At 40.8% G+C, this 21,364-nt stretch overlaps 1 protein-coding gene across 1 annotated transcript; it reads left to right on the top strand.

Moving 5' to 3' along the window:
- The first annotated feature begins 1,568 nt into the window (after window positions 1-1,568).
- LOC307024765 (calcium-binding protein 4-like) lies at window positions 1,569-21,080 on the top strand. Its single transcript, XM_079659159.1, has 7 exons — window positions 1,569-2,240; window positions 16,160-16,190; window positions 16,293-16,436; window positions 16,631-16,740; window positions 17,113-17,187; window positions 17,281-17,353; window positions 18,325-21,080. The coding sequence occupies exons 1-7, from the start codon at window positions 1,605-1,607 to the stop codon at window positions 18,348-18,350; spliced, it is 1,095 nt and encodes a 364-aa protein (XP_079515285.1). The 5' UTR covers window positions 1,569-1,604; the 3' UTR covers window positions 18,351-21,080.
- Window positions 21,081-21,364: the final 284 nt, after the last annotated feature.

Below are 21,364 nucleotides of genomic sequence, written 5' to 3'. Positions count from 1 at the left end.
GGTCATCCGACCCTACTGTGAGATGGTGATGTTGGGTGGGACTGGGGAATACATGCAAAAATAGAATGTGACATCAACCCAAAAAGAGTAAAATTATGTTTTTATTTCTATATTGCTATCTTTTAAAAATGTTAATTAGTTTTTTACTCTTTTTTTTCTTCTTAAATGGGCCAGATTGCACCCTCAGGCTTGTACTGTGTCCCCTGCTGCAGCCCAATGTCTACAGAAGGGGAGAGCAGTAGGATGGGAGGTGAGCATAAAGGGAAAGTGCTTGAGATTTAAAAAATGTCATGAAAATATTAATATGTTATAGTAATTACCAGTTCAAAAAAAAAAGGTTTCCAAACGTTGAGATAAAAACACAGAATATTACTGGTTATCATAATAAATAAGAGGCTGGTTAAAGTGTAAGGGATAGTGTGACACCTGAAAGAGACAATGGCTCAGCAGCACTTTATGAGATGCACGAAGGATGAAAAAAGGTAGAGTGGTTTAAGCAGGCCGATGATGAAGAGGGGGGAGGATGGTAGCGATGGAGTGAAGATACTTTGCCTCTCCCTGGAGCAGAGGAGACACAGATGTCAGAGAACACAAATTCCCCAGAGAGGAGGGCAACAATCTGTTCATTTCTCAGCTCTGCACTGTGAAACACAGTTCGTGAGAGCTTGATTCTCTAATTGGCTCCATGTTTTGACATCATTACACACTCTGCCTGCATCCCCGGACATCTGCTGTGAGAATTATGACCGTAGGTGTGCAGATGGGATGAGGTTTAAAGATTTTCAGTGTTTTTTTTCTTTTGAACTTTCTATTTTGAGTAAGCCATGGTAAAATATTCCAACATGTTTACTTTGGTATTATTTCTGTGTCCAACCATTTTCTGTCAAATAGATGAAATTTGGAAAGCTTATTGTATTACATTTATATATAAATGAATTTTTGTTGTTGTTAAAAAGTCAATGAAAATATCATAGGGAAGTAAACTTAAGAATGCTGTTGTCATGTATATGACATTCAAAAATAAAATAGAAAGAGGGAAGGTGTACTTTTTTTTTTTTACCAATGAAGTCAAAAAAGTTCCCTTAATTAGGACCCCTGACAATTAGACCTGCACAACTTAAAGTGTGATATTTGGGGAGAATCTGCTTGAAAGAGTGAGTTTTATGAATTTGTTGTAATTATTGTGATAATAACTTTCAAATCATTTAGTACCAAAATGCTGATGTCCTACCGCCCCTTTAAAAAAAAAAAAAAAAAACTTTTCCCTATAGTTTTTTTTATCACTGTTATATTCATGTATTTATTGTTATGTATGGACCAAAAACACCAAGACAGATCCCTGGTTAACCTACTTGTCATCTTTTTTCTAAAACCTTTTCTATGAACCGTCCTATGAACTTGGCTCGTGTCATCCAAAATTGACTGTCACTGTTTCACATTCACTTCCTCTCCCTCCTGTAGACTGCAGTGATGCTCGGGTTTGTAGATTAGATCCAAGTCAACTGACTGATGCTGAACACCTGCACGTGGCGAAGGACTGCCTTCTTTTTCTTTCACGCGCCCCCCAGCCTGCAGAAGCTTCACTCTGCGAGAGGAAGCGCACGATGAGTTCTACTTTCCCCAAAAGCGAGTCCACTACTTCCCTTCTGAAATCCTCGGGGGGCCACAACCGTAAGTCGGGTCCGCAGGATCACCGGAGCCAGCACCGCGTCCAGCACCACCCCACCGGGGGAGAGGATGGAGCCTGGACCGAGGACTGCGAGAGTGCGCGGAGACCTCTCTGCCAACCGAGACACGCAGAGGTGTCTCGAAGTGGAGGAGACCACCGGGGGCAGAAGAGCCACTCTCACCGGCAGGCGAGCCTCCAGGATGAAGGGTACGCTCAGGAGGAAGCGAGGCACAGGACGAGCCGGCTCCAGAAAGAGCGCAGCAAGTCCACCAGGACCAGGCATCATCCTCACGACTCCTCCCGAGGTGAGCCGCCTCCCGCAGCGCAGCTCCAGCACGGCTCCCCGCAGGACAGGAGGACCTCTCCGGTTCCGTCTTACCCAAAAGGACAGGACGATGCGGATTTCTTCTTCGAGCCCAGAGAGAGGGTGATCACCGGGTCTTCCTCCAGCCTCAGCTCCGACCCACCTGCGACCAGAGCACCTGCGAAGTCCAGCCGCACATCCAAGAGAGTCAGCATAACCGCGTCTGACTCCGTCCTCCATCCCATAGTGAAGTCAGTCTTTGGACAGGTAAGAGGAGAAACTTTCTGAAACATGTGCATAAGAATACGTTTGTTTGTTGAAATGGGAGTCAAGTTAATTTATTACTGAAAGCTCATTGTGTTACATAATGAGGAGCCACATTTGGAAACAGCAACATTTGATGGGAACTGACATACAATTAAGGAGACACTAAAGCTTAATTTGGATAACTTTTGTTTAAAAATAAGAACTTTTTCATTTATCTAGTCCCTTTTTTGGGGGAGGGATAAAACATTGAAAGTTTGTGATAAGCCTAAGCACGGATTTATTTTTTTGCCATAGGTGCGGGATGATAAAATAAAATAGCTAATATACAGGACTGTCTCAGAAAATTAGAATATTGTGATAAAGTTCTTTATTTTCTGTAATGCAATTAAAAAAACAAAAATGTCATACATTCTGGATTCATTACAAATCAACTGAAATATTGCAAGCCTTTTATTATTTTAATATTGCTGATTATGGCATACAGCTTAAGAAAACTCAAAAATCCTATCTCAAAAAATTAGAATAGTTCCTCAGACCAAGTAAAAAAAAAAGATTTATAACAGCAAAACACAATCAAACATTTGAAAATGTCCATTAATGCACTCAGTACTTGGTTGGGAATCCTTTTGCACGGATTACTGCATCAATGCGGCGTGGCATGGAGGCAATCAGCCTGTGGCATTGCTGAGGTGTTATGGATGCCCAGGATGCTTCAATAGCGGCCTTTAGCTCATTAGCATTGTTGGGTCTGGTGTCTTTCAGCTTCTTCTTCACAATACCCCACATATTCTCTATGGGGTTCAGGTCAGGGGAATTTGCAGGCCAATCGAGGACAGTAATGCCATGGTCAGTACACCAGTTACTGGTGGTTTTGGCACTGTGGGCAGGTGCCAGATCATGCTGGAAAATGAATTCCTCATCTCCATAGAGCTTTTCAGCAGACGGAAGCATGTAGTGCTCTAAAATCTCTTGGTACACAGCTGCATTTACTCTGGGCTTGATGAAACACAGTGGACCAACACCAGCAGCTGACATGGCTCCCCAAACCATCGCTGACTGTGGGAACTTCACACTGGATTTCAAGCAACTTGGATTTTGCTCCTCTCCAGCCTTTCTCCAGACTCTGGCGCCTTGACTTCCAAATGAAATACAAAACTTGCTTTCGTCTGAAAAGAGGACTTTGGACCACTGTGCAACTGTCCAGTGCTTCTTTTCCTTAGCCCAAGTCAGACGCCTCTTCCGTTGTCTTGAGTTCAGAAGTGGCTTGACCATGGGAATACGGCTATTGTAGCCCATTTCCCGGACACGTCTGTGAACAGTGACTTTTGATACCTGGACTCCAGCTTCAGTCCACTGTCTTTGAAGCTCCCCCAAATTCTGGAAGCGACTCTTCTTCACAATGCTGTTAAGGCTGCGGTCATCTCTCTTGGTTGTGCAGCGTTTCCTGCCACATTTCCCCCTTCCAACAGACTTTTTGTGGATGTGCTTTGAAACTGCACTCTGTGAACAGCTTGCTCTTTGAGAAATTTCTTTTTGTGTCTTACCCTCCTGATGGAGGGTGTCAATGACGGTCCTCTGGACAGCAGTCAGATCAGCAGTCTTCCCCATACTTGTGATTTAGTTTACTGAACCAAGCTGAGTGTTTTTCAAGGCTCAGGAAACCCTTGCAGGTGTTTCGAGTTAATTAGACGATTCAAGTGATTCGTTGAACACCCTACTAGTATACTTTTTCATGATATTCTAATATTTAGAGATAGGATATTTGAGTTTTCTTAAGCTGTATGCCATAATCAGCAATATTAAAATAATAAAAGGCTTGCAATATTTCAGTTGATTTGTAATGAATCCAGAATGTATGACATTTTTGTTTTTTTAATTGCATTACAGAAAATAAAGAACTTTATCACAATATTCTAATTTTCTGAGAAAGTCCTGTAATGTGTATAAATCCTTATCAAAATGATAGTATAGGAACTAATACAGTCCAATATCTTCACACAGATCCCAAAGCAAGGTGTTTTTTAGGCATAGGGACATTTTGATGTACTTTATTATTGGCAAATATCTGTTTGTTGATGTTTAAGAAACTCCAGGGCTGACGGCAGGTGGAGGGTTACATGTGAGGTGAAGCTGGGAGCCATGTGTGACCGAACCTCCAGTCACCCCAGTTGAGCAAATAAAAAATTGATGCATGCATCCAGTCAATATTACTCCTGTATGTATCTGGTATCCATCAGTTTCACAGCTGGGGGTCTGCAGTCTCTCATGCGTCCCAATTTGAATACAGCTGCTTTCATTGTGCCTGTCACCTGATAACAGCAGGGGGATCAACTTTCCCTCAGTGTGGAACACTTCTCAGTGATGAGAGCTTGTCATGCACAAAAAGACACAATAATGACAGGTAAGTAAAATGTAAACACTGAAATATAATCTTCACTGAAGACATTTTAACTAACGTTGGTGAGTGAGGGTCAGCAGCAGATAAACTGTGCCTCTCTTCTTCCCCGCATCACCTGTCCACTAATACACCCGTCTCCTCCTCACTTCTTCTCCTGTGACTCCGACACATCGTGCACTTATCCAGTACTTCAGGGTTGTCTATTCTCCCCCCTTCTCTTTTCTTGTTTCATTTAAATCCTTCTCTCTGCATTGAGGATAAAAAAAGCTGGAGAGGAGACAATTACCTCCCCGAACGCTAATGTGTTCCAGAAATAACTCCTCTCAATCCAGGCCAGAGCTTCAATCAGTCTTAGGGGTTCCAGTGAGGCAAAATCCATGCAGTGACGTACTATATAAAATCTCTAGAGCTGCTGATTTGGGTGTAAATGGCACCTAATGTTCCTGTTTATTATCTCCATTATTTTCCACCAGCTTTTGGGTGGAAATAGCGGATGTTTTGACGTTTCTGCTTATTATCTTTCTTATTTTCCACTCAATTTCAAGCAACAGTAAGCAATCCCTTATATTTTTGAATAGTTTAATTGGTAAATGTAGCTATGAAAGATGTTTAGAGATGGGAATCTACCTAGAGGATTACTCAGTTGTACTTCACATTAAAAGCATCAAAAAGTTTGATGAATGCATATCTTGGAGCTGAATCATTATTTCTTCAAAGGGTAGGAGTTAGGTTTTCTGTAATGTGAAGATAAGTCATATCAGCTGTCGAGATAGCTGTGATTTGACTGTGCACTCAGTCGTGCATAATTGTTTGTGTGAAAGAGAGAACAAAAAATGGTCAAAGAAAGAAAATGATGGAAGAGACAGTTATTTTTGCACCTACTCAGCATCTTACACCAAGCTGTTTTATTTTAGCGACCCCACAGTCATAATACATGCCCTGGCTCCTTGAATAGATCTGGCAGCACTACGTAGAAAGAATGGTGAAATATTACACACTACAATTGTTTATTTCCATTATTCTTCTTGCGTAACATCAAGATCTGCATACAACCCCAACAGAACTCATTCGCTCCCAGTGGCATGCGCTAAAAATAGCCCGTCAAGACCTGAATACAAGAGACTGGAGGAGGGCAGAGTGGCTTTTTTTTGTTTGCCTTGGTAAACATATTCAAATCCTTTGGCAAGCATGCCACCTGACAGAGCACATTTAAGGAACGGTTGAATAAAAAGATCAAGTTACCTTCGGGTGCGCATGTTTTTCCAAGCTACCAATTTCTACTGCGCACTTGGATATTCACAAGATTAATCATGATTACCAGAGAGCCTAGTATGTAGGGGTTAGAATAAGGACAAACGTGAGATGTGGTTAGCTGCTTGAATGCCTTTTGCAGCAACAATGTTACAGATAGGTTGTGATGCAAGGTTTCAAGACAACACACTAAAATGCATATATTTAAAGCACATACAAAACCATATTCTTCCTGCACATTCAGGCCTTCCAGGTTATATAACACACCTTGACTAAGGACAGAGCATAAGCATTTTTTTTGTCCCTGTAGAATATCCGTTTCTATTTTAAGATTTCCTCACAATCACCACATCCCTCAGCTTGTGTGCCCTTCAGTGACCTCGCATAGATAAAAAAAAAAAAAAATTCATTAGGAATTTGTAAATGTGGTTCAGACCAGCTATTGCAAGAGGTTTGTTATCTAGGTCTATTAGTGAGGACATGATTTTCTTTTCAAATGAAATGTAGATGAAAGATTGTGTTTTATCCAGCAGAGGGAGCAAGCACTGCTCGCTCTAATAGGTCTGAATACAGAGAGTGTGTGTGAGTGTGTGTGAGTGAAAGAGGGATTAATGGTCCACTGTGTGTCACATCAGTGAGACAGGATGAGTGAGAGGGCAGGGGAAGAAAGAGAAGGAAGCGAGTAAATCAGGAGGAGGACAAAGAATAAATAGAAGTGCTGGCAGACCTGATGATTGTTATGTAAGGCAAACACTTCTAACTTCCCTGCTCCCACTAGACGGATCAGAAGGCAATGTGAGGAAAGGTCTTCAAAAACAAATTGGCCCTTCACTTCATCGCCTGGTTTCCCTTTTAGTCATCTCGCCCAATGACATTTCCTGTCTTTTATTCTCTTTCTTCCTCTTTTTGCCTTTTATAAAACATCTCCTCCTCTTCTCCTCCGGGGTCACACTGACCTTGGTGATGTTTGAGAAGTGAAAAAAGAGGAGGCATGCAGAACGACAAAATACAAAATGAGAGGAATAAGGAGAAAGAGCTGGGTGGAAATGAGAGGGAAGGAAATCATCATATTCATCACAGCATATGCCTGCAGTATGTCTAGAGTATACGAGGCTATTTTTAGACACAGTTGGATATTTTTATATCTGCGCTGGCAAAGGAGGAGGCAGAAAATGTCTCTCTTTGGTTAAATCCCTTTTTTGAGATGAGGATTAGGCAGTGAAATGTAATAACCTGCACACTCAACGGCACGGGATGCAGTTTGAAGCACATGCGTGTGGTGTGCGTGGTGATGCTAAATATTCATGCAGACCTGAGGCTGAGAGGGGAAATCAGTGAGAGACAGAGGACAGGGGATAAATGAGTCAGAGGAGAAACAACAGGGGTTTAATTGACTCAAATGAGGCAATGTCAATATTTTTCAGCTGATGACGCATTAGACGTTTAACCAGACCAATTAAACAGTTTTGAACTATCTGAAATAGCTTTGAATTTCCAGAATAATCTAGCATGAACGCTCAATATTTCAGCTAAATGAATCAATGGCAGGATAAAACGGTGACGTCTTAACCCAAGCACAAGCAGATGACGCATGTGTGCTTTGTATTTTCTTTCATCGGCTAGATGGCCTCTGAGAAACACACACAAACACACACACACACACACACACACACACACACACACACACACACACACACACACACACACACACACACACACACACACACACAAAAACAATAAAGTAAACCCAGTTGCTTTCAGACAACGTTTGACCGTGACAAGGTTACCACTTTGCAATTGAAAAGAAAGGAAAGTTTTCCGTACAATAACAAAAGAACAAATGTCAGATTGATGATGAACGCTTCACAGCTTGTCATGTTATCCTTTCTTGTCCTTCCCCCTCCTACTGTACATCTCTCCACTCATTTAACACACTCTTGGCAGTGGATGAGACAGGATTATATTTGACCTCAAAATCTTTATAATAAAGCAAAAGTAATTATTAGTTTTTCTCTTGGAATGAGCTTCCCGTCCACACATTAGTTTAAATGTAGAGTCTGTGTGTGGTTCAAGGAAAACATCCACAGCTATTCATTGGAATTCTGTCCTGAGATGTCAGTGAGGATTGTGTAATGTAAAGTACAGTGTGTGTGTGTGTGTGAGTGAGAAAGGGGTGAGGAGAAGGATACAGGGGGAGATATAGATCTCATGCCCGTGCTCACTATAGTGGTCTGACATTATGAGAGCTGACGGCCCCTGTGTCTGACGTCTGATGTGTTCTGAAGTTCACAATGAGCCTCCGGTGAGGGTTGGGTGAATCATCCACAGAGCAACACAGAGGAGCCGCGCAGATATTGAATAGGAGCGAGATCGGAAGCGACGTCGGCGTGAATGTGTTTATTTAAATGGCAGAGAATGGACAAGGTCATCAGTGGATGGAAATAAGGATATCTATTAGTGTTGCTATGGTTTTAGTTCAAGTTAGCTCAGGAGTGAATGCTGCTGGTAAAAGCCTTAAATGAGGGTTTAATAATACATGTCTCTTTTTGTATTTCTAGATGGTGCTGGAAGAAGCACTCACATCCTCAAAAGTCCCCCTCTGTTTAAAAAGGTGTTACTCCTCTTGGATGTTTGACATTCAAACTGCAGAATGATTTATGTGCAGTTTGACACTAGAAGGCTCTCTTCAACTGTGTCTAAGGAGAAAGCGTTTCTCTCTGCGAAACTTAAGACAAACAGCCAGGTTGTGTTACGTCACAGCTTGTTTGGAGGCAAATCATGTTAAAAATGAGCAACCTGCCTGAAGGGGATCAGGGACGCAAACCCTGCCTGCTCTTTTAAATGAATTTCAGAAAACACGCTTTTTTCACCTTTATGTAATTTTGTTTATGTTTTGTTACTTCTGTGTGTTTTACTCTGTTCCCAGCGACTGTTTCCTTTTATGTTAATTTCATTCTCTGAGTATTTAAATCTGTCTTGTTTTATATAAGTTATAAATATGCTACTTACACAAGTGCAGGGAATAATGTGAAGCCTCCAGTGCACAAACACTGAGAATGGCACATTTGTATTCATAGCAGAGAAGATATAGTCTGAAGGGAATGTATGTAAATACAATACTACAAGATGTAAGTAAAGGTCATTTCATCATTATTTATGGGTGGAATGTAATTGTTATTCAAATATTTTTTTTTAACATCCTTTACATTTTGTATGATATTTGTGTTGCTTTTGCATTAACATGGATACAGCCTAAAGGCTCAGCTGGTTAAACTGCTGACAAATCAACACTTTTTTAAGACCAGATTCATAATAAGTGTAAAGGTAGCAGATCCCAGTTTTCCAAGTCAAGCAGGACGAAATACTTGCATTTCATTTACAGTTTTTCTCAATTGCTAAACCCACTATTTAGAATCAAAATTCATTTCTTCAAAACAAGAACATAGCCATCTAAACAGAAACACACTTGCCATAACTCTGAATATCTTTTGCAAAATGCACTTACATGACCAAAACTGAAAATACTGGTCACAAAAAAGAATAAGTCGATCGAAACAGAACAAATTGTCCTCTAATGAGACAAATGTGTTTTCATAACTGAAACTCCGGTCACCATAATAACCCATTCTACCATAACAATATACATTTCTTGCAAAGTGCTCTAAGGCACTCAAAACTAAAAATACCCCTTCCAAAACCAGATACCTTCTCCAAAAACAAACATTTGTCAGCTCATGAGAAGACTATTTGAACAGTCATTACTAAGTGGCACACTAAATACTGACTACAATCATCAATACACAAACTTCAAGCTATCGATATTGGAAACTGAACGGAAAACTGACAAGTTGGGAGAAACAAACTTACATATAGGAAAAACAGTGTGTTACTGTAACTATGTCATTGTTTTTATGTCTCATTTTCAGTAGAGCACCGTAACAGAAACAAAAGATGAATAGCAATACACTGGAAAAAAAAATGATGTAAATCAGCAGTAAAGCAGAGAATGAGATCTATATAGCTTTACTGATCTGCTCTTTGCCGTCTGTCTGGCCACATAGCCTCATCTACGTCACAGCGTATGTCTTCCCTTGCAAGGCAGCGTGGGAAATATCTCCTTGCGTGTCGACACAACCCTTGACAAACATCTTACTGAAGTGAGGGAGGTCTTTTATAGGATTCTCACTAATTACAATTACTATAGGAAATTCATTGATGTCAGCTGTGAGCAATTCATTTACATGGAAGTGAAGTACTCAATTCACCCCAATACAAAAAAAAACATTTCTCAATGTGCAAAAAGGAAAAGACCACAATTACTGACTGTAAAAATGTTGTATCAGCTATAGCTAATCCTCCCCATATGAACATCTCAAAGAGCTATGCAAGTCATATCAACACTATTATAGCTTTACCGGCACCATCTAAAAAAATATTTTAAGTACAGTCATGCAAATTCTATCATGTACTGTAAATGTTTTCAATGTAACATCATTACTGTAAGGTATACAGTACATTCCATGCAGTTACCTTTTTCAATGGGGTGATTGAATGATAACAAGTGTTAATATTTTGCACATCAAGTGTCAATTAGTGTAGCTATGGTCTAAGTTTATGAGGAAGTGTTATCCACTGTGAGAAGATTATTTTTGTTTTGTAGACATGAGTTACACAAAAGATTTTTGATCTTTGTGTAGAGAATTGTAACTTCAGTTAGAGAATTGTGTGATCTGTTTTGCAAAACACTGCTTAGCATCTGCATTTTGTGTGATATCAATGATAAATGGTATACTGTTGTAGAGAAATGGTTTTTTGTTTCGATGGCTGTGCTGTTGGTTTGATGAAAGGAGTTTTGATTCTAAATAGTGGGTTTAGCGATTGAGAAAAACTGTATTTTGTTGTTCAGAAATATGCTTAGCACGGAGCCTTCATCAAAGCCATGCGCTACCTTTTCACTGTTTCTTCGAATATGCTTTGATTTGAGGGGTTTGCACTCCACCGAGAATCTGGTTGTAAAATGCAAATTTATTTTTCAAAAGATTGTTATGCTCTTACTGTATAAGAAATGCATCAGATTTTTGGAGGTAGACTGTAAAAAAGGATGTAAAGCAAAAAGTAGAGTATTGCTTTCTGAAATGTAGTGGAGAAGTATAAAGTCACATAAAATGAAAATGCACAGTAAAAGTATCTTTAAATGACACATAACCCCCCTTGCATCTGTTTAGTGATGTATTTTGAGCCGTTTGATCTTTAGCGACACTCTCCTTCTCAGTCATAGTTCTTCACAATAGGTGTGTGTGTGTGTGTGTGTGTGTGTGTGTGTGTGTGTGTGTGTGTGTGTGTGTGTGTGTGTGTGTGTGTGTGTGTGTGTGTGTGTGTGTGTGTGTGTGTGTGTGTGTGTGTGTGTGTGTGTGTGTGTGTGTGTGTGTGTGTGTGTGTGTGTGTGTGTGTGTGTGTGTGTGTGTGAGAGGGGGTGATCAAGAGCATGTATCTGCCTGACTGTGTGTTTGCATTGGCACACATTGTTTGCATCGTTAGTGGTTCACAATCCACGTGTCATTTATTGCACATTTTGGCTTTGATCTGAATCCACGCCCTTCAAGCTTAACATGACATTGTGATGCTTCTACATTGTGTGTGTGTGTGTGTGTGTGTGTGTGTGTGTGTGTGTGTGTGTGTGTGTGTGTGTGTGTGTGTGTGTGTGTGTGTGTGTGTGTGTGTGTGTGTGTGTGTGTGTGTGTGTGTGTGTGTGTGTGTGTGTGTGTGTGTGTGTGTGTGTGTGTGTGTGTGTGTGTGTGTGTGTGTGTGTGTGTGTGTGTGTTAGGGGGGGATGAATGCTGGGGGAAGAGTGGTGAAAAATATGGGAGAGTAGGGGGTGAAAAGAGAGCGTGTATTTTTAGCTCAACAGCCCCACATCCATGTGTGTTTAATGGAGTGTGATTTTGCGTGTGTGTGTGTGCGTGTTTGGATTAGTGTCTCCAGCGTCTCGCTCAGGGGAAGGTAATATACTTGTCCGAACGAGCTTCTTCTGTCAGATTCACATAGATGGTTTTAAACTATGGAGAAGGGGAGAGAGGATTGGGGGGGGGGGGGAAGAGCAAGAGACAGATGGACAGAGAGAGGGAGAGAGAGAGAGAGAGAGAGACAGAGAGAGACACAGAGAGAGAGAGAGACAGAGAGAGACAGAGAGAGGGAGAGAGGGAGAGAGGGAGGCAACACGCTAGAGAGGATGGAATGAATGAGCAATCTTGCTTTTCTACTCTTGGCGCTTGCACCTCGCTCTGAACACATGCATGCTTCCTCTCTTTTCTTTGTGTTGTTTGGTTCTGTCCTTTGTCCTTTATCCTTGTTTACATATTTCCTCCTTTGTCTTTGTGTCCCTCCCTTCGTACCTCCCGGCGTCTTCGCCTCTAGGTCCTCCCCGTAAACTCCTCCGTCCTCTCCCTCCTCTACCTCCCTATGATATATCTGCTCCTCTCCCTGCCTTCTCCCAGATGTCCTCTCATGTTAGTCAATGACCCTCAGAACCCTCTTTCCCTTTTTGATATCTCCTATTCCCATGCATGCCCGGGAGCATATGCAAACACACATGCCTACACTTACATACAGTAACACAGTCACGGTTAGAGAGAAAACTTAAGACAAGGAGGATTTTTTTTTCTTTGCAATGGGCAACTCTTTAAAGTCGCTTAGAAAGAAGGTAAGCTCTGCGGTGGTCTTCTTGAATCCCCTGGGTGTTGTTGCATGTTTGTCTCATGGTGTGTCCCCCAACCTGACTGAAGGCGATCTGACTGGACCTGCTCTGAATGGATCTTCACTAACAAGCTGTCTAAAACTGTTTCCCTTCTTTTGTGTCACCTTGAGTTAGCATTTGAGGCAATATTGGAAGAGTTGTTTTAAGATTAACCTGTAGTTTTAGTCAGGAAATAATTGTCTTTATTGAGTGTTGAAAACTAATTATGTATGTACTTTATTCATTGAGTAGGGCAGCTGTAATATGACCTCTATCAAATGCTCTCTTTTAAGATCCCCTCGTGCTCATTAGTGCATTTTTACAATCCCTTAAAAAAAACATTTGAGCCTTTTGTCAAGCTGCTGATGTGCTCAACCTGATGGGCGAACAAAAGTCGGTGAATTTGGATCATGTCACCAAACATCAGTCAAATCCCGCAGTGATGCTACCTTGTCAGCCAGCTGTAGCTTTCTACTCTGTTGAGCTGCACCTGCAGGATGTGATGCTACAAAACAGGTGTGCTCTTAAACTACATCAGATCTTTTAGCTTTTGGACGACAATACAAGTGCGCAGTCGAGGATCAACAAAGGAAAAACACTCAAGAAGATCAAGAAGATAACCTTGGTTTTGAACTATCTCTTACATCTGCTGTCCTCATCGTATCAGCGTATGCTTTGATGAACTCAGTGTAGCAGACAGACAATCCCACAAATATATGTTCCTTCATTTCCACAGCTGCACATCCTTGAGGAAGCACAATATGACATGCAACTGTTGATGCCATCTGTGCAGAATTGGTTGGAGTGCTTGAGAAGTTCTTGCTTTTTTCCCCTTCTTCCTTTGGTTATATAAGTGCAAGCGCGTGGCTTCATAGTATTTTTCTGGCACGATATTCAGACAGCCCCGCTCTGCATCACTTGGTCAGATGACCCAGTGGGCATCCGTTATTGTGGTGGTGGGGACTGAAGCAATGCATGAACTGGCATTAAGAGTGTGAAGGTCATCTGTAGAGATGAATACAGTATGTATGTATGCATGCATAATGATTTGTTCCTTAAGCATATAAGTGTTGAACCTTTACTGTAAAAGCATTTGAAGACGGGTGCTATGTCTGTGGGGCTTAAAGCGGCAGAAAAATTGTCCCTTGGTAATTCACTCTGACAGTTAGTCACCTCCACTCACTTTAGCTGAATTTTTCTCCATGAGTTGGATTTTACTTGGCAATAATTGAAGATAAATGTTTGCCAAGAAAGGATAGTCACAGAGCATTAAAACTGAATTTCTAATACGCTTGTATTCAGCATTCAGCCGAAGATCAGGCAGCTGCTCGCTCTCATTTAAATAACAGTCAGTTTGGACCTTGTTTGGCTTAATTTAGAAGAAGCTTTTCTGTCCACTCATGAATAGCGATTGCCCATTTTAATAAACCTGTAGCTCTCTCTGTAGTCGGGATGACAGCTGGGGAAGGAACTTTTGCCCCCTGGTTAGTTGACTAATGGGTGATTATAATTAAATGGCTGGCTGAACTTTAGCCTCAACTTCTGGCCAACACAATTGGTGTGTAATGTGGGCACAGAAAACTGAAATTGAAGTAACTTACCAGCATCTTAATGATTTAAATCAACTATTGAAAATCCCTGATACCTTTTAAGCTCTGCTCCATCAATAAAACTACCCATACATTTAGACTGTGTCATCAGAGGGAATCAGGCTGTCAGTTAAATGTGTTCAGCTGTTTACTCTGCTGTTTTAATCAGATGTTAGAGGATTACTGAATACAATTTCTTAATTTTGAAGCATTGCGGTTGGTACTATATTATAGTCTTTGTGATTGCGCAGTACAGCGACATTGCCACAAGAAAGACAGAACAATCATACAAATGTAGCTATGTTTTTTTATTTATAATTATACTAAGTTAATCTGGAAAATGTATTTTAATCACCCTTTAGGACTTTGTTCTTGATGGTGCTGTTTCAAACTATAATCTTTGTTAGACAGGATAGTCAAAAGTAAACACTTTAGCCCTTTGTAATAAATCGGAATAATTATTTTAAGGCGGGACAATTGGAAGCTGAAAATAAAAGGGCAGTTGGGTGAGGCTGACAGTGGGACATAGGCATTTTATTTTTGCCATGCAATAAACTCCACCATTGGCATTAGAGGGGGATGAGGGTTAGGGTTTCTGTTTTGTTAAATGATTCTGTTAGTCTGCCACTAGGGGATTGAGATGTGTTATAACTCCTGCGACAGAGGCTCGGTGGTGTGTTCTGTTGTGCAGCCTTGTGAACTGCAGCACAGATTCATGGATGGCATCAGTTGCTCATGTCATGACAAATGACCCCCTCTCCCCTCTCACTGCGGTGCTTTCCTCGGTCATGACTGACCTGACTCCACACTTCTCTGTGACTGGCAGACATATGCCCGTCACCCTCTCCCCCCCCCACCATCCTACTTCTTGTTGACTCCATGCTTCCATAATCTGAGTCACGGTCTCTACCCCTGTCTTTGCTCCTGCTCCCATGTCTGGCCTCCCCCCGTCCCAAATGCTGCCCCAGGACCAAAAGAAGAACTACAAGGCAGTGCAGTCCTGTGAGGAGGGGGGATCTGGGGGGGCCTATCTTGAGCCGCTATTGGCCATGGCCCAGAACGGAGCCAGCATGCACACCGTACTGGGGCCTGCGTGCATCTTTCTACGCAAGGGCTTCGCTGAGAGCCGGCAGGCTGTACGTAAGTCCAGACAATATCATGTGCATGCATGGCAAGAGATAAGAACACATGACAGTAATAACAAAAACATGTGATGAAAGTGTGTCGTAATCACCTCTCACTGTAACATCAACACTAACAGCATGTACGGAAAACGTGGTTGAAATGACAGGCTATTATTTTAGAAGATGAAATATGATTTAGTCCTTTTGAGATCAAGAAGGCAAGGGTGTGTGTATAGTTATGCATGAGGAAGCATTACTCAAACAATGGTGGAGATTTGTAGCAAGATGGAGAATTGTTCAATCTGGGCTATGGTAATGGCGGATATGTTCCTAACATGATTATCTAACCAATCTAATTTGTTTGGACAAAATCTTGTTCTTTTAAGAAAAGAGTGAATCCTCAGGGTAGACGACCTCTGTTTTAATGACTCTTCTGAAGACAAACTCTCAGATAATGGATGCAGGGGTTGAGATTGAGTCGTGTTGATTTAATGGACGGGGAAATGGAGAATCTATTGTGAGCTTTGCGTCCCACCAATGTCTCTGCATTTCATCGTGTTTCAGATATTTTTACTTTCCCAAAACCCTAATGTGTTATTTTTCCACAGGGTGTAACAGAGTGCCAGGAGTGCTTGTTTTCTGCAGCAGGTGATCTCACTGAAAAGCTCTTCCCCTCTGACTGGAAGGAAACATGTAGACTCTTGGCACTCTGCGGCACATGCCTGCTGTTATTGTATCATATTGTTTGTGGAATGCTACGTTTTGGCATGATTTGAAAGATACCAGCAGTGTTTGAATCCTGACCTTTCACTGATCTTTCACAGGACCGAGAGTTGAGGCCCGAAGAAATGGATGGTAAATTCAGTGAAAAATAAAGAATGAGTAGATATAACTCTAATTTGTACAATATTCTTAAATAATCTTCACATATTCTCTCTTCATGTCTCTCGCTCTCAGAGTTGCGTGAGGGTTTTAAGGAGTTTGACAAAGACAAAGATGGGTTTATCGGCTGTAAAGACTTGGGGAACTGCATGAGAACTATGGGATACATGCCAACAGAGATGGAGCTTATTGAACTGAGCCAGCAGATCAACATGAATTGTGAGTAAAATGGTGCCTTTGTAAATGTGCATTAATGTGCCTGCTTATACATTTTTTCATCTGAAAAATATCTAGAATCAGTTGTACATGCTATGACTAATTATCAGGTAAAGTACAAATAAAGCAATACATCTTGTGTCTCTTAGATTACCGTAAAGGTTAACCCATTTTATTATTTGTAACCTGCCCAACAGTGGGGGGACATGTTGACTTCGAGGACTTTGTTGAACTCATGGGGCCCAAACTTCTGGCTGAAACCGCAGACATGATTGGGGTGAAGGAGCTGAGAGATGCATTCAAGGAGGTGAGGAAAGACATTAGGAAAAAACGTACAGAAAAGCAAACTGAGTGTGATAACAATACGCATATAGAGCTTATATCATGTCATATATCATATAGCAATAATCTAAGGATGTTCTACTGGTGGTTTGGTAATTCAGATATGATGATAGTGGTTGAAAAAAGCTAAGGATTAGATGTAAGAAAAGGGGGAATAGCATAATGCATTTAATTGTATACAGTAATATTTCAAAAATAATTAAAGAGCCTTTGCCTGGAAATATGCAGTAATAAACACACAGACAATAAAATGGAAAACAAAAAACAGATTTTCACAATATAGTATTTTATGATTTTAATGTAATAACTGTGTTTCATTAATTTTTTTCTCTCTCAGTTCGACACTAATGGTGACGGCCAGATCAGCACAGCAGAACTCAGAGAAGCAATGAAAAAACTGTTGGGCCAACAGGTAGAGAGTATCTATCCTCTCTGTTTATCAATCATGGTGTCCATCTGATCCTGTCCGTTTATTCACACCTTCCCCTCAACTTGACTCTTTCAGGTCGGACACAGAGACCTGGAGGACATCCTACGAGACATCGACCTCAACGGAGATGGGCATGTGGACTTTGAAGGTAAAGAATCCTATGCAGTGCATCACACCATGCCTTGCTATTTATACATATACTATTTAATTTCACAGCGTGCAGAGCCTGGAAATCAAACATGCTTACATCATAACTTTGTCTCTCGCTTTAAATCACACTCAGAGACACTTCAAAGTAAAATCCTAGCATGTGTTCTGATATCTGGACACCACGCTGATCGTGAGGTGAGGGGATGAAGGCACTACAGTAGGTCTGTCTGTCAGATTATCTCCACACCAAGGGATTATGTCACCTCACAGATTACCCACAGAGGAAAAGATGCAAACACATCAGGGATGAAAGTATTAGAAACCACTGCTACTCTCAGTTGTAAAACGATACTTACATCAACATCATTTAATATGTTTTCCTGAATTCTATACAACCCATCAGAAATAATGTCCAAGCTACATTTGATTGTATTCCTTATGTATGCATATAGGTGGTGTAAATTTACTGTAAACGTATTTGATGATTGGTGTTATGTCTGAGGTTCTAAGCAGCAGAACAATTTTTCCTTGGCTGTGACAGTGAGTCCACTGCTCTCCACAAAAAGAGACTCATCTTTGAAAGTCCTAGATACATGCACAGTAGATTATGGTCAAAATGTTCCTTATGAATGGGATGTATGGCAGGAAGTAACCAAGTCATATAAAAGGTGAGAAGTTCTGTTTGGATCTATGATTAGAGTGTTTGTTACCAATCAATCATTTTAGAAAATAAATGGTTATTGTGTCTGTTTTTACTGAAAACAATACAATGTTTTGATACTGTGAGTTGAGATCAACTACAGTTAAGGGATAATGGAGATTTGGCACTAAAAGGACAGCCTCTTTACATTAACAATAATTGTATCATGTGTATAAAGGAGTAGTTGTGCAGCATCACATATTCTATTGAGGTGACTTAACAAACGCTTGGTAAAAAAAAAAAGATCAGCTCTTTCCTTTAATTCCCAGAGTTTGTGCGGATGATGTCTCGATGAGGTCCTGACCATGAATCAACATGAACTCTGGTGTGGGAGCACGAGGAAAGAGACCAGCATAGAGCACCAACGGATCTTGAACTACTGAGCTTTCAATGGAAACGAAAACATATCAACCCCGCCCTGAAACTGCCATGCTGAAGCACACAGGCTGTTTACAGCCAGAAGCAACACTGTTCATTTCTTAGAAAATAATCAAAACCAACAGCTGCATTTGTAACTTTTACAAAGTTTATTTAAAAAACACATTTTCTTTAAAAATACCAACATATTTAATGCTGATGTTGACTCAATGGGTCGAACTGGATGTTTGGGCGGGATGCTCAAACACTGTTTGTTGTAAAATCTGTGTCACTCAGACATTATTAAATAAGAGATTAACTGCTCCTCCCCCACATCCCCATGTGGGTCCTCCCCAGTTCCTGGTGCCTCAAGCTCCTCCCCCACATCCCCATGTGGGTCCTCCCCAGTACCAGGTGCCTCAAGCGTCCACCCTACATCCCCTTGTGGGTCCTCCCCAGTTACAGGTGCCCCAAGAGTATCCCCCACGTCCCCTTGTGGGTCTCCCCCAGTACCAGGTGCTCAACGCTCCAGTCGAGCGAAGGGCTGACTGGACTGGAGGGGCACTTGGAGCATCAGTCCAGCGGGGGTCCGACTAGACATGGGGGGCACTTGGAGCATCAGTTGACATGCACTGTGTGTACATATCTGGGTTTGGGGTAGAGCATTATCTTCACAATCTGTGTCATATTCATCACTACAGCTTGAGGGACAAGTTATATATGAGCTTTGTTGCCTCTGTAAAGCGTCCTGCCTAGCAAGAAGCTGCATGACCATATTGCGGATTTCTTTAATGTTATGTTCTTGGGTGGATGGGGGAGGGTAAGAAGCTCCATAGTGCTCATAGTCTTGCAGATATGAGGGTGCATATCTGTTCCATGCTCCCCGCCGAAGTCCCTCTTCATCCTGCTTCTCTCTCCGGTCCATATCCAATGCCTAAGCACTCCGGCTCGAAGGACCATGTAAAAACTAGGCTGTAATTTTAGGGAGGGTTGCCTGAAGTGCCTCTGCATTGGCATACCAGTCAAAGTATGAGGACCCATGATGAGAGTAGTTTAACCATTTATTTGCTTCACATGCAGTTGACAGTTGATGTAGCTGATGGTGATGATGATGATGATGATGATGATGATGATGATGATGATGATGATGATGATGATGATGATGATGATGATGATGGTGATGGTGATGGTGATGGTGATGATGGTGATGGTGATGGTTATGATGATTTCAAGGCTAGGATATAAACACAAGTGGAAATAGGAAGAGCTACAATACTCTGTAACAAAAAAATCAAATATTGCTTTCGCCAGATAAGCCTAAACAAGCTATCAATAAACCTAATCACCAATTACATTACATTACATTGAACGTAAACACAACTTAATAATGCATCGATATTCAGCTTGTGAAGAGAGCACATGGGGATCAGCTTGATAATACAGACACGGGAGAGACTGAGCAGGGCTGATTACAGGCCTTAAATGGGATCAGGTATGGCCTGGTAGGTGGAGGCTAAGCCCCGCCTCCCACCAGACCAAAAAAGGCAGGGGAATTTACAACACTGTTAATAAATGTAGCATTTTAAAAAATACATTTGTAACTACAGCTGTAAGCCAGCAAACATCTGAACTAACAAAGCACATTTTTTGCTAAAGCAGAGGACATCTAAAGCACAAACATAAAATGGCAATATGAAAATATTTGATGTGATTCTATCAAAGATGTGTGTTTGTGTTTGTGTTTTGTGCATAATGTTGTCTCTTTCCAACCTACTGTAGGTTTAATGTCCCCTAAGACTATGGTCATACCCTGGTTAAGGAAAGCCAATATTTGTTTTGTAATTATGTACAATGTAGCACTTATGCAGTTCTGCTGATTTTAATAACATTATGCCTATCTTACTGTGATAAATGTCATGTTCAGTGTGCATCAACTGCAAAAAAATCTCGAAGGAAATTCTCTTAAATTACAGTGAGTTTCTAATCTTGACTACAGCGATATGCCTTTTTTATTACATGTATTATTTATTCAGAATTTTGCTTGAAGGAATTCATAAAGTTTGACAGATACCACAGAGCGTTAAAACTAAACTGTAAATGAAAGAGAAATTCTGTTTATGCTTTAATTTTTTCAGAGAGCTTTATGAACTTTGCCTGTTTTATTGGGGTTTCGTGAGTCTAAACAATCCTGAAGTGATTTAACTTTAATACCTCAAGATGAATTGAACAATCAACCTCATCCACTAAACTGCCCCTAGCATAAGCTCTAATATCATTTTTTGTTTACCCTTCTGCCATGATTACATATACTTGTGAAGAAGCCGCATTTGCTTCTTTATGTAAAAAGCCAAAGAAAGTTTACAAGAAAAACATGAGTCTTATTCAGTGTATTGAGTGTGTACATTGTGTTTTAGAAGTAGGCCTACAATCCATTGGATTATATGTTTTAAAATGGCTACTTGAAATGCCCTTCCAAGTTGATGGGGCTGCTAAATTCTAGATTGACTGTTCATAAATGGACATGGGGGGGCTTATGCATGTTATAATGTTGAGACATTCTTCCAAAGGGAAATCTTACTTTGTGTTTTACTTGTCTTAAGTGTGTGAAACTATGCATGCAAGAAACAACTGACATTTGTAGCAGATTAAATAAAGATTTTTATTGGAACTTTTCTGTCTTAAATACAAATGATTTTGAGGACACGTATCTGTCCAGACCGACACATTATATTGTGTGTCTATCTTTCTGGTGAACATTTCTAAGGTAAGGTTTGAACCACAGACAATTATCCGTGTTGATTGTATGACAGGTATCCATTCATTTCTATGGACAATCAATGGGGTTTAATTCCAACACAGTATGCATATGGCTTGAAATCAGCAACATTAGAAACATTCCTTTTCAGAGATTGGATGTTGCAAAAGCCAAAATGAAAAAGCTTAATCCAACTT

The sequence above is a fragment of the Notothenia rossii genome, assembly GCF_949606895.1.
Source record: "Notothenia rossii genome assembly, chromosome: 11".
Lineage (NCBI taxonomy): Eukaryota > Metazoa > Chordata > Actinopteri > Perciformes > Nototheniidae > Notothenia > Notothenia rossii.
The sequence above is the reverse complement of the archived record's forward strand: the minus strand, read 5'-3'. Positions and strand labels throughout refer to the sequence as shown.